General features: G+C 38.6%; 1 protein-coding gene across 1 annotated transcript in view; it reads right to left on the minus strand.

The window, feature by feature from the left end:
• The window catches only part of BARD1 (BRCA1 associated RING domain 1), a 41,329-nt gene that overhangs the window by 12,269 nt on the left and 16,851 nt on the right, over positions 1–12,209 (minus strand). The window contains exons 5-8 of the mRNA XM_071746903.1: positions 9,420–9,500; positions 8,540–8,712; positions 1,869–1,977; positions 270–405 (exon numbers count right to left, since the gene is read on the minus strand). Coding sequence (XP_071603004.1) covers positions 270–405; positions 1,869–1,977; positions 8,540–8,712; positions 9,420–9,500 — 499 coding nt within the window. The remainder of the gene's footprint in view (positions 1–269; positions 406–1,868; positions 1,978–8,539; positions 8,713–9,419; positions 9,501–12,209) is intronic.

Below are 12,209 nucleotides of genomic sequence, written 5' to 3' on the forward strand. Positions count from 1 at the left end.
AACTGTAAAGAAAAGAGGTATTTGAGGAGGATTTGCGGATTTCAAGTAAGACAATACACTGTCAAAACTGTGTCTCAGAAGTCCCCTGCCTCAGTAAGCAGGCTTTGTATGTATTTACATGCAACAACACACTATGATTCTATCAGGGCTGTAATTCAGGGATTTCAGAAACTGCATTTACTAGGGATAACAAAAAAAAAAAACCTGTCGCTGCTGTCAAAGGATAAAATGCAGAATTGGACCAGAGATATTTCAACAAGATGACATACCTCTGCTGTTAAATTTGGTACACTTTTGAGCCTTCAGAACTGTTGCTAGTTTGTTCAGCAATTTCTGTTGCTCCGAAGTAAGATTGCTCCCCAGGATACAAAGAGGTCCCTCTCTTGGCTGGCTGGGACTCAGCGCCTGCATAAACAAAATCCTACAATAAGCTGAATGTTTGGGAGCCCAAAGAAAACAACTAACTTGTTTGACAATTCTATTTAATAAGCATTTTTACCAAGATTCACAGCAAGTTTAGTGGACAGGGTCTATAAATAAATCTGTGTAGCAAACCAGTTTTGGAGGGAAAAAGCTTGACATTACAGGTACTTCATTTAGCTTATGCAAGGTACCATAGTGGCTTGTGCATCAGGTTTTTTATTCCTTCCTGCTGTGCACGCACAGAGCTGCTTTAATACTGTATAAACAGCCCTGTGGATTGCATTGTTGAACGTGAAAAAAGTCTCCTAATAAATAGTAAAGCTTCCTACTTAGTGAGATGTTACCACCTGATACATCACCAGTATGTTGAGTAACCTGTATAATTAACACCTGCTTTTTCATCTACCAATACATTGCCATGTTAAGTAATGAATGCTGAAATTTTGTGTGTGGATACTTTCAATGCAAAATAAGAGGAACTTCTTGCTCAAGATTTACACTTATGTGGAAGTGATACTTGAGATCCTGGATCTTCCAGTACTCCCAGATTCCATAGCACTGGCATACATTTGAAACCTAATCACCCTAAAGCCTTGGGCTTTGGATCAAGTCATCCATATGAGCTGGTAACCACTCACTGGCACTCACTCATCCCAAAGCAAATACTGAGAGTTCTGTTTGTGACAGAAGCTGCATCTTAAATTTGCTACATGTTGGAGGAACAGTCATATCCCTGTCAATTTGGCTGACACAGTTTACTTTTGGCCAACAGGTATCCTAGTACCTCAGTAAGGAAAAGATCATAATAGGCTCCATACCCTGGAGTAGCCCAGGACTACTTGTATCAGCCACATCAGTTTATTCATTCATTAGGAAGCATAAAGCATTTCATAATGCATTAAGTTGTTAAGTTTATGTAATTTGATTTTGGTCACAAGTCCCAAGAAGTCTTTGGCAGAAAGAGGGGAAAACCAAAAAACCCCAAACAATCCTTCAAAAGCTGTTTTCAGCTCCTGAGTTGATAGCTTCATTGTTGGACAAAAGATGATACTGGAATAGCCTTTTTAAAGACACACAGAAAGCACCTGGAACAGACTGGTGGTGCTTTTAGCCAGTCTGGCAAGTAGAACAAATTTAAATGCATCGAAAACTAACAACAATATCAAATTTCAATCAACGATATTTCAAGAGTAACACAGCATTCATTCTCCTATAATGAAGTCACATTACAAGTATCATTTGCTTTCTCAGATAAAGCTATAACAGCTTTGTGGGTCCCACATACATTCTAGAAATATTGTCCAACTTAGCTTCCCTGCCTATTTTAAATCTCCCGGTAAAGACAGGTGATGTATTGTACCTAGGACCAAGCCTTCAATATTTACAGGATAAACTTATGTTTTTTAATAGGAAAAACAGAGAAGAAAACCAACCCACACACTTACCTCAGAGGACTGGTTGAGTGACAATGATTCATTCTTCACTGGTAACATTAGCACAGATTTCATCTTTTCACTTTCCGCGTAGTCCACAGGCCGCAGACCAAATATATTACTGGCAAAACAATCACAGATAGGTTTAAATGAATAAAATGTGACTTGATTCTTAACTAACTGGACACATGAGGTGGGTAGCTTTCCCTTCCTCTTTCATTTATATGCAATTTCAGCTAAAACCCTCAAAGCTTCAAGTAAGAACTGCAACCAAGACAGATGGATACTGAATTATAAGCTGCTGCATTCAGCTGAGAAGGATCTCCAGAGCAGATTATTCAGTTAAATAAACTACAGTCCCTGGTATAGTTTTTCAAGATACATTTTGATGTAATTCACAAGACCTAGCAATTTCAGCTTTACTCTTTCATTGCCAGTCATATAATCAGGAAATGCACTTTTGACTTACCCATTTGCCATAGAAGACATGTCAGAAGACTGTAAATGCTGTGCTAAACACTGGAGCTTGATGTGGTTATGCTTCTATGAGAAAAGTTACCTGCTTCCTACTGGGGAAGTGTGGCTATCTTGCACTTCCAAAATGTGAGTACACATCTCATTTTCCCTCAGTGTGCTGTTCTATAGAACACATTATAGCCAATTCATTCAGGTTTTTGTTGGTTTGCCAATTTTGTTGAACACTATTCATCCTGTGTGGCACCCCATAGTTACTTGATACGCTTCAACACCCGTTTTCTCCCCCATTCTTTTAGCATTACTCAGCCAGATAAGATTTTCTATAAACACATTAAGCACAGCTATGGCTTCTCCCTTCTTCACTTCTCTCTCTTTGCATCTGCAGGAGGGTAGTGAGTGGAGGAAAGCTGGAAACCAAAGACCAGGTATAATTACCATCAACAAACACGATCCTCTGCCCTATGGTTGGGAAATATTCTGCATGTCTTCCCCTGTGAGAAAATAATGGCTATTCCAAATGATCCTGTCCTCCCCACCTCATGTAGCTCCAGCTCTCAAAAGGCATAATAAGAGCTCATTATGAAGGGGAGGCTTGTGACCAAGAGCAAAGCCTTGACTCAGCATTTGAAATCCAGCAAGCTTAGTCATCAAACAATAAAACATTTAAAGAGGTTGAAGATGCAGGGTTTTTTTGAAGCACTGTCCTTTAGCCACACACTCCTGTGCAGAGCAGGAATCTAGCAAGCTTTATAGGGAATTTTACATAAGGCCATGACCCAATCCAGTCCAAAAAGTGGCTCAAATCATCAGACCTTCATCCTGACTTAACTGGGGAGCTTTGGCCAGTGCAAAGCTGAAAGATGCAACAGACCTCAGCACCTTTCTGTGCCCCTGGACTGAGCACTGCTCACCAGCAAAACAAGTCCACAAAAGTCCCATCTATAACATTGTGGGATGGTATTTCACAACTGCTAGCTTCACAGTATTACCAGCCTTAAGCTCTTTTGTGTTCCTAAAGAGCAAAGAGCTGGCATAACACAAATTCTACAGACTAAAAGATAATTGGCTATATCTAGGCCCAGTCCTGGGAGTTGCAGCCCATTAAATACTGTCATGCTGTTCCTGCTTTGTCATGCATCATCAGGGTAGCTCTTGCCCTTTCTTTAAAAAAGGGCCATAATCAACTCTGACTACTGCAAGACAGTTCCTCTGAACAATGCACCTGGAGGGGGCTGGGGGAATCAGCACATGCACCAAGATCACCTTTAGACTGACCTTTTACTGTGAACTAAGCAGTGGGAGGAAATCACTGCATGTCAGTAGCAGAGGTTTGGGAGTATCTCTCCCATAAATGACAGTAAGATCCTTGACTGGTGGGAAAAAATATTTGAATATTTACCATAGGTAATTATACAGGCCATCACAGTTCAACATACAACATTTTTTGGCAATTAAACTGCACAAATAAGAGCTCCAGCTATCACCTCTGGGGGCTTCTTCCCAGTGTGTTGCCATTATGCAGCATTGATGATTTAATGGTTATTCATAGGATGGTAAGGTACAGTTAAAGTAAAATGTGACAAACTTGGCAGCTTGTGTCTGAAAAAAAGGGGAATGCCTGCCCAAGGGATGGGCTTAAGAGTTTGAGTGTCTGCACATATAAAACTTCTTACAAAAACCTTTAGAAATAGGAGCCTAGAATCAGTTCCCAGTGTAGTCCTGCAACCACTTATTCCCATGTAGATATCTGGCCAGTTTGGGACTCTCAAGGCAGCACCCATATTTTCAGTACAGTAAGAAGGAGTCTTTTCTTAACCTGCCAGAAGGAAGAAAAAGTAATCCGTGTAGCCAGAAAGACTGTCTTTGATATCCAGGGTCAGGGTTTTAATTAACCTGCTGTCAGAGGGATGTTAAGCATACTGTCTTACATTCAGACAGCAAAGTCTTATGCTATCTTGACTTAGAAAAAGCAAAGTTATGTCAGCATCAGGGTCTCATGCCTCCTGGCATTAACTTCAGGTTATAATATTTTTTGCTGCTCTGCCATTCATAATTGAGGACCCCAGTCTATCCCTGGGCATTCCCCATTCCCAGAATCAGACTCACATCTACTCAAAGATAGCTACCACCTAAAAAAAAATAGGAAAACACAATTTTTACTAATGCTAAGCTTATTTTCCATGAAAATCTGGCAAGAGAGCCCATTTGAGTAAAAGCATTTAGGAACTAGTGTGAAATTGCAGATGCATAGATCTAATTTTTCAAATCACTTGGCTTGCTGTGAAGCAAGGAAAAAAAGAATGCAAGAGAGTGAGCACATGAAAAAAGCTATAAAAATATGAATTAGGTATATGTAGGAGATTAACTTAAAAAACCTAACCAGACCAGCAGGACAATTAAAAGGTCCACTGGTCCATATAATATTTTTCATTTGTAGTTTATATTTTTCCCAGTCAAAAACACCTTCAAATGGCAAATGAAGTGCCTCAATTATGAAATCTGATTCCCAAAAAAATTTTGCCAAGGAATACTAAAATCCCAGGATTGCTTTCTGGCAAGAGGTAGTTCTCATGTATACTCACTTGGTCCAAAAAGCTGCTTCATATTACATACAGTTACTTCTTAATGCACCATATATTAATATGACATGAGAAAGACACTTGAAATGAGCTGTTCTTAATGGGTCTGTGAACATAAGATCTAATTCTGAAATTGTGAAGTCTCAGCTCTCTGATGGTTAAGGTTATGCTACTATTTGAATTGAGGTCCCTTAGAAAGCAACTGTATTTCCTTCCAGATCCATCTTACAACCCTCTACAAAGCAGGGGATCTTACCTGCCTCTGGACTGCAATCATTAAAGACTGTACATCTCTAAAAAATATTTCACCTTGCACAATTGAGTATCATACTAAATTTCAGAACTACTTCTCTAAGCAGTTTATTTAATACAAGCTTTGCTTTTGTTCCAGTATATTAACTCTTCAACATGATACTAAGACACAAACCTGAGTTAATGCTACAGTGAAAACAGGAGCAAGATATTAATCTCTTCTGTGAGGTTTCATGTTGAATTATTTCTTAGTATCCCAAGTAACATTTGAGCACACTTATGTTCACATTTTATTTAGCTTAGCTAAAGAAAAAGAAGACTTTAAATAGCCACAATGAACTAATCAAACTTTCCTCTCTAACTCTATGAGGTAATGAAGAACCACTAATATGTTAAGATAAGGAAGGCATTCTTCTGGGCTGAAAGTTAGTTCATTGGGAGCCTGAAGAGCCCAAGAAAGGACTAGAATAATTTAACACATTACAAAAGCCAAGATTGAGTAAAATTTATCAGTTTAGCAAAATTGGTTTGATGTAGTCTTAACTCATACACTGAATGCCTCTTCAGTTAAGGTACATCTCAGGTACAATCCTAAAGAAAATAAAGCTTTGAGAAGAGTTGCAAGTTCTCATCCCTGCTCAATTTTTACTTTAAAGATCCTAGAGAAATAATGTGAAGGTGAATAGGTCCTGTGATAAGTACAAAAAAGCCCAATTATAATAGTCATAATGAAAAGAATAATTGCCTCATCTTAAGTGACCACCCCGTTCTCACCTCCAGGTTTTAAAATTATGGTCTGCAGGTCTTAGGGATCTAAGAAAAAAGCCACTGAAAAGCAAGTTTCTTGTCAGATGTGACTTCATTATAAGGGTACCTACATTTACCAGAAAAAAATATTTAAACCTTTTTACATTAAGGAAGGTTCAAATCCACTTACTTAGACAAAGCCAACAACTGTTTAATTAGGACTACAACTACCAGGGGCAGCAGCAAAAAGAAACCCTCTGAGATTTGCAAAGTCATGATCCAGGAAAAGATCATGCAAAATTCATTGCTGGAGCTAGCAGAAAACAGAAAGGAAGGGAGGCACAAGATGTTCTCAGAATTCTCAGACACAATGTTCTTGTTTTTCAGTAATGTTTTGAAGAGGTCAGTAAAATCATACTCTTCAAGACTTAACAGTTTTCTTGTACATCCTTTTCTCTGTGTCTCTGATGCTCCCTGTAAAAAAGGGAGAGAAGAACCAACCCCTTTACATCAGCAATGCAAAAGTAACATTCACAGTACTTTCAGGCAGAGATAAAGCACCTACATTTCAAAATTTGATTTGGAAGCCTCAGTTTTTCCAGGGGAGACAGGAAGGACTGGACTGTTGCCAAAGCACCTCTGGTTCCTTTAGCCAGACAATTGAAACAAAGTTTCAAGGCAGCTAAATTTGTTTCCAAAAAAAAAAATTAAGTTAAATGAAAATAGGAATACATATTTCTTAGATTGTTCGGTCTGGAGAAAAAGAGGCTGGGGGGAAACCTCATTGCAGTCTATGGCTTCCTCATGAGGGAAGAGATGGGACTGCCACCAATTTCTTCACTCCTGTGATTGATGACAGGACTCGTGGAAGTGGGTGGAAGTTGAACCAGGGGAGGTTTAGGTTACATGCTAGGATGTGGTTTCTCAGCCAGAGGACAGCTGAGCAGTGGAACAGACTCCCCAGGGAAGGGGTCACAGCACCAAGCCTGCCTGCGTTCAAGAAGTGTTTGGATGACACTCTCAGACACATGGGGTGATCCTGAGGGTGCCCTACACAGGAACAGGAGTTGGAGTTGATGATCCTGATGGGTCCCTTGCAACCCAGCATATCCTATGATTCTTACCACCACACACACACACACAAGAGATTCCAAGTACACTGGAGGTTAAGCATACTTAGAAGTCATTTTTGATACTTCATGGCACTACAAGAGGGAGGTAGTTGCACAGTTGTGACATATCCTGTTTCAATGTGCTCAATGTCAGTGTTCAATGAAAAGCTAAAAACAGAGTTTAAGGTTTACATAAATTTCTCCCTATGAAACAAAATATCTTTTGTTTCAATAAAAAGTCATGTTTGCTTATGCTGAATGAGCTGAAAGAGGTTCAGGTTCATCTCACTTTGCAAGAACACATGTAGAGACTAAAGCTAGGGAGAGTTGGATTGTGTTGGCCTGTGGAGTCTTGGCTGTGCAAATCTACAGTGCTTTAAGAGCTGTCAAAACCTTGCATCACATCTCTTGGCTTTGCTACCTGTTGTCTATGCTACAGTGTTGTTTACTCCAGATAGACAAGTGGTGTCAAAAAAACAGTTCCTGATATTAAGGCTTGAAAAATTAAGTTTCTGAAGCAGACTGCTTTCCAAGGTGTAATGTACTGGTCTTTACTGTTCAAGAACCAAGCAAAGATGAACAATTTATCTTTGTTTTACATTTTCATGCTGAAGTTTTATGGGTTTGTTATTTTGTTTTAACTCCATATATTCAATATTAGGACTGTTTTTTAAAACCCTGTGACTTTCCACTGAGTACCTTAATTTTCTAAGCTACAAAAGCAAATACCAAGAATGTAGTGATTAAGCTGAACTTAATTCTCCTCCATGTGCCTGGCAAGGAAATTCATGACAGACAAGACTTCATCTTATCCCATTAAACACCTATGGACAACCTGGCCTTGGACTCAAATTTTAGGTCCTGGCACAACTACAACACCTAAAACCACATTTACTTTCTGAAATACTAAAAGCTTACAGGTTATGCACAGACTAACAGATTCTTTACACAATGCCAAAATCTTCAGCAGGTGTAAATGTATAGAAGATACAATTATTTTTCTTAATTTAAAAACGTATCAAGGATAGGTCTTTGATTCAGGATGGAAAAAATAAAACACACTTGCCAAATCTCAAGCCTGTGCTGTGAAGGTAGAATAATAGACTGGATCAAAACACCTTCTGCTAGCAAGTAGTATAGTAAAAGTAGAGACAAAAAACAGCTGTAGCATTTCAAAACTCATCTAGCTCAGCACCTTAGATCTGACATTTGCTAAAAGATGACAACAGAGAAGTTTAAGAATGCAGTAAAATCATTCTTTTTACTTTCCTAGTAGAGTCTCTCATATTCCAGGTATCTGTAACTCAGAAAAGCTTACAACAAAGCAAAATAGAAAGGAAACACCTCCCTGGAAAAGGAGGAAATAAGTATAGCAGAGCATACAATTAACGCCCACCCCTTCACTTCAAATAAATTTCATTTATTACCAGCTTTGGTTCATATTCACTTAACAGACACTCTGGAATTGTAGCTGTAGCTCATGCCATAGTTAAGCCAACATCCCATGTATACTTACACTGCATCCCGGGAGGCACCATGCAAAAGCAGAAGCTCAGCAATGCTCTCGTGCCCATTCTTGACAGCATCATGAAGTGGTGAGTCGTTCCGATACCCCGTGCTGTTCACCAGTGCCTTGGATTGTAGCAACAGCTCCACCACTTCTCTGTGCCCGTGGTTACATGCCTCGTGCTGGTTGGGCAAATCCATAAGAGAGGAAAACACAAGTGAAGCAGAATAGGTAGGAAGGACTTTTGTCACAGCAGTTAACACATTTCAAACACCTCTCAGTGAGGGTCAGGCAAGACAATGCAAGAATACTGAATTACATTCCTGATGTGAATTAACCTTGGAACTCAGCGTTTAGAAAAAACAAAGAACTGAACAAAAGCCAATGGAGTGCAAATTAGACTACGGGGAACAAAGCCTCACAGATTATACAGACTGCCAAAAAAATTCTTCAGGAGAGGAAGAAGTCATGGTTGAAGAGAACCTTTTGGTTTCCTGTACTTGAAATAAGCAATTTTTTTTTTCATTCAGCTACTTGATACATTTCCAAAATTGTAAAAAGCACCAGGGACATTAAGAACACATAACATACATACACTATCTGCAATTAACAGTCTTCTAGTCATCATAGTTATATTTTCTGCATTTGCAGAATTGCAGGCTGTTAGATATCTTGTCGTGCCCTATCCCAGCAAAGGAGAGTTGGATATGGGCAGGTCAATTGTTGCTAATAAATTCTTTTAAACTTCTTTATCATCATTTCTTTACTTTGCAGAATTCTTTGCCATCTAAATGTGTGTAAAGGGAACCAATATATGGGAGAGGAAAGGAAGCATGACATTAAATCTGATTAAAAGTCAGGTGGCAGAAAAAAAATTTCCAGTACTCACCAACGGTGTCCAGCCAGCATTATCTTTGACATTAGGATCTGCCCCATTTTTCAGCAGCTGTTCAACAACTGCCAAGTCACCCTACATAGGAAAAAAACCCCCCACAATGTTTATTGAAAAGTAATGAAGATACACAAAGACAACAAAATCTGAGATGTAGAAATATAAATTTATCTCCAATAAAAATGTAATGATACGAGTCTTCCACTTAGATATTGTCAGGATAACAAAAATTCAACTGATTTTGGAGACCACGGTTTATCTTTATTGCTCATTTAGAAACACCTACACTTTTTACAGAGATACATATTTTTAAGTAAGGCACAAACAACAGACTTAACTTGGAATAAATGAGCAAGTTTGTGCTTACTGCAATTTGTCCACTGAAGTCAACTGCAAGGAGTAAAATAAGGAACACTTATTCACAATTTCCTTGTCCTTCAGATTGGATTTTTTTTCAAAGTAATCTAAATAACTCGCTAGAAACATGCACAGGTGAAATAAATTAATAAGCCTGACAAGCTTCTACAAGTTGTTTCCCTATGAGCCAAAAGGACAAGTGAAAGACTTAAATTTAACACTGCAATTACTGCTCTAGCTGAATATCACTGGTACTTTTTCTCATATTTGTTCTATCAAAATAGTTTTCATTGTTTTTTGGAAGAACACTATATTCTGGTTATACTACAAACAAGGAAATTTATATAGAAAAGGGTGGAAACTGATGCAGAGATTATGAGATGAGCAAAGAGACTGAGTAAAAACAAGGCAAAGGAAGCAACTGGACAGATTTAGTGAATCAGAGGTTTTGACACCCCCAAAAGGTAAGTGAAAGAAAGTCAGTAATGAGATTGGAGCATATACAGATGCAGCTATTAATAGGCAAGGAGAAGCCTCCTGCAGAAGCTGAGGCCAGAAAGTATCTGCAGTGCAGGTCTTAAAAGCAGGTGGGAAAAGTAACCCAAGGAGAGTAAAACCAAATGGACTCTGAGCCCCTTTCTACTTTCACCATCCACACCCCAGCATGCTGGTAATTAAAACTCACTTTGTGCCATGTCAGCCAGTTCTTGCTTCTGGCATTTGTTCCTACAGAACAGCAATTGCAAAAGTTTGCCCTACTAGAAGAGATGCCACAAAGCCTTTTCCCAGATTTTTGCTACAATGTCAGGGAACCCATCACAGCTACAGATACATACAACTAATGGGGCCAGGCTGCCCCACATCTCTCAGCATCAGGTACCACCTCTCAGACCAAAGCAACAATTCAGCTGCACTGTAACAGATCAGGCACAGTTATGCTGACAGAGAAATACAGAGGGAGAACACTGCAAAGTATCATCTAATGATCAAAACTACTTAAATATTGCAAACTTTTCATTTTACTTTAGGTTTTTTTTTTCTTCTTCTTCATTGTTTTGGTTGGTTGGTTTTTTTTGTTGCTTTGTGTTTGGTTTTGTTTTTTGTTTTTCTTTTTCATTTTAGGATCCATCCCAACCAAGCATTTCAAGATGCCCTCTAACATTTTCCCTAGACCAGGGTATAGCAATCCCCAATAGAACTAAAACTACAAAACTAACTGGTATCTCCCTCTTGCCCTTTGTCAAATCTGTAATATACAGAATACTAGGACTTGGAAGAGGGCAGAGAAGATTAATCCATTATATACAGAAAATTCCATGCCTTTAGGTGGTGGCAAGTAAAAAAGTTCCTAACTATTATGTCACACCACACCTTAGAAATACTGAGATAATATTAAATTAAGCTTTCAAGACATTGAAATGCATTTCAATGTATTTTAATCCCATTTTTGTTTTAAGAAGAAACACTTCAGAAAAACAAAATAGCTTTAATCTTTACTCTTTAGAGTAAATCTTAAGACAGACTTTGTTCAGCAGAAATAAATCAAGCAAGAAACAACAGGCAACCCAAAATTCACAAAAAAAATGCTGAGAATCATTGGCTTTACAACAGTCGAATTAGCACAGAGGAATTTCAGGTGTTATATTCACAACCTAGATGTCCCAGCAAAATGTTACTTTTCAAAGCAATTAAAAAATATACTGCTGTTAGAATACTTCATGGTTGCAAGGTAATAGACATGCATCAAATCTGAAGAGTTATTCAGAGGCAGCTAAGACAGTGCTCAGCATTACATCTTTTTCTACAGACAGAAGCCAATTACCTATAATGAGTGAGATCTGAGCTTATAATTTAAAGTTAAAATTGCAAACACTTACAGCAAAGGCTTGACATTTCAAGAGTACTCCTTCAGAGCAGTAAGTGTAGCTAACAATTTGTGTGGGCATTAGGTAGTACCGCAGCTTTTCATATCAGTTTGTGAGTATTGATTTGTAAAACATTACTGCAGTTTTATGAAAGGAAATGCTACTGGTGTGAACACCAGCACTGACAACATCCACAGAATGAAATCCAGATTTAAGTTAAAATTAGAAAATTGGCATTGTGCTGTTCGCAGAAGAAAAATATTCTCATCACCTCAGCTGGAAATGGAACCTGTTCCCTGCAGCCAGCTCCCAATGTGAGTGACAGGGAGGGAAGGGAAGCCATCATCCCAGCTGTACTGCACAATGACTGGATGGGTGCTGTCAGGCAGGATTACAAAAGATACATTAACAAAAATGTTCATAACTAAGACAACAAGCCTTTTGTCCCCACAGCAGCTCTTCAGTAATTTACTATACTATGAATACTTAGTTAAAAAGAGGAACACAAAAACTTCAAGATGTAGATCTTTAGCAAGCGTGTGTTAGGGTACCCCCTGCAAAGAAG

The sequence above is a fragment of the Heliangelus exortis genome, chromosome 6 (genome assembly GCF_036169615.1).
Source record: "Heliangelus exortis chromosome 6, bHelExo1.hap1, whole genome shotgun sequence".
Lineage (NCBI taxonomy): Eukaryota > Metazoa > Chordata > Aves > Apodiformes > Trochilidae > Heliangelus > Heliangelus exortis.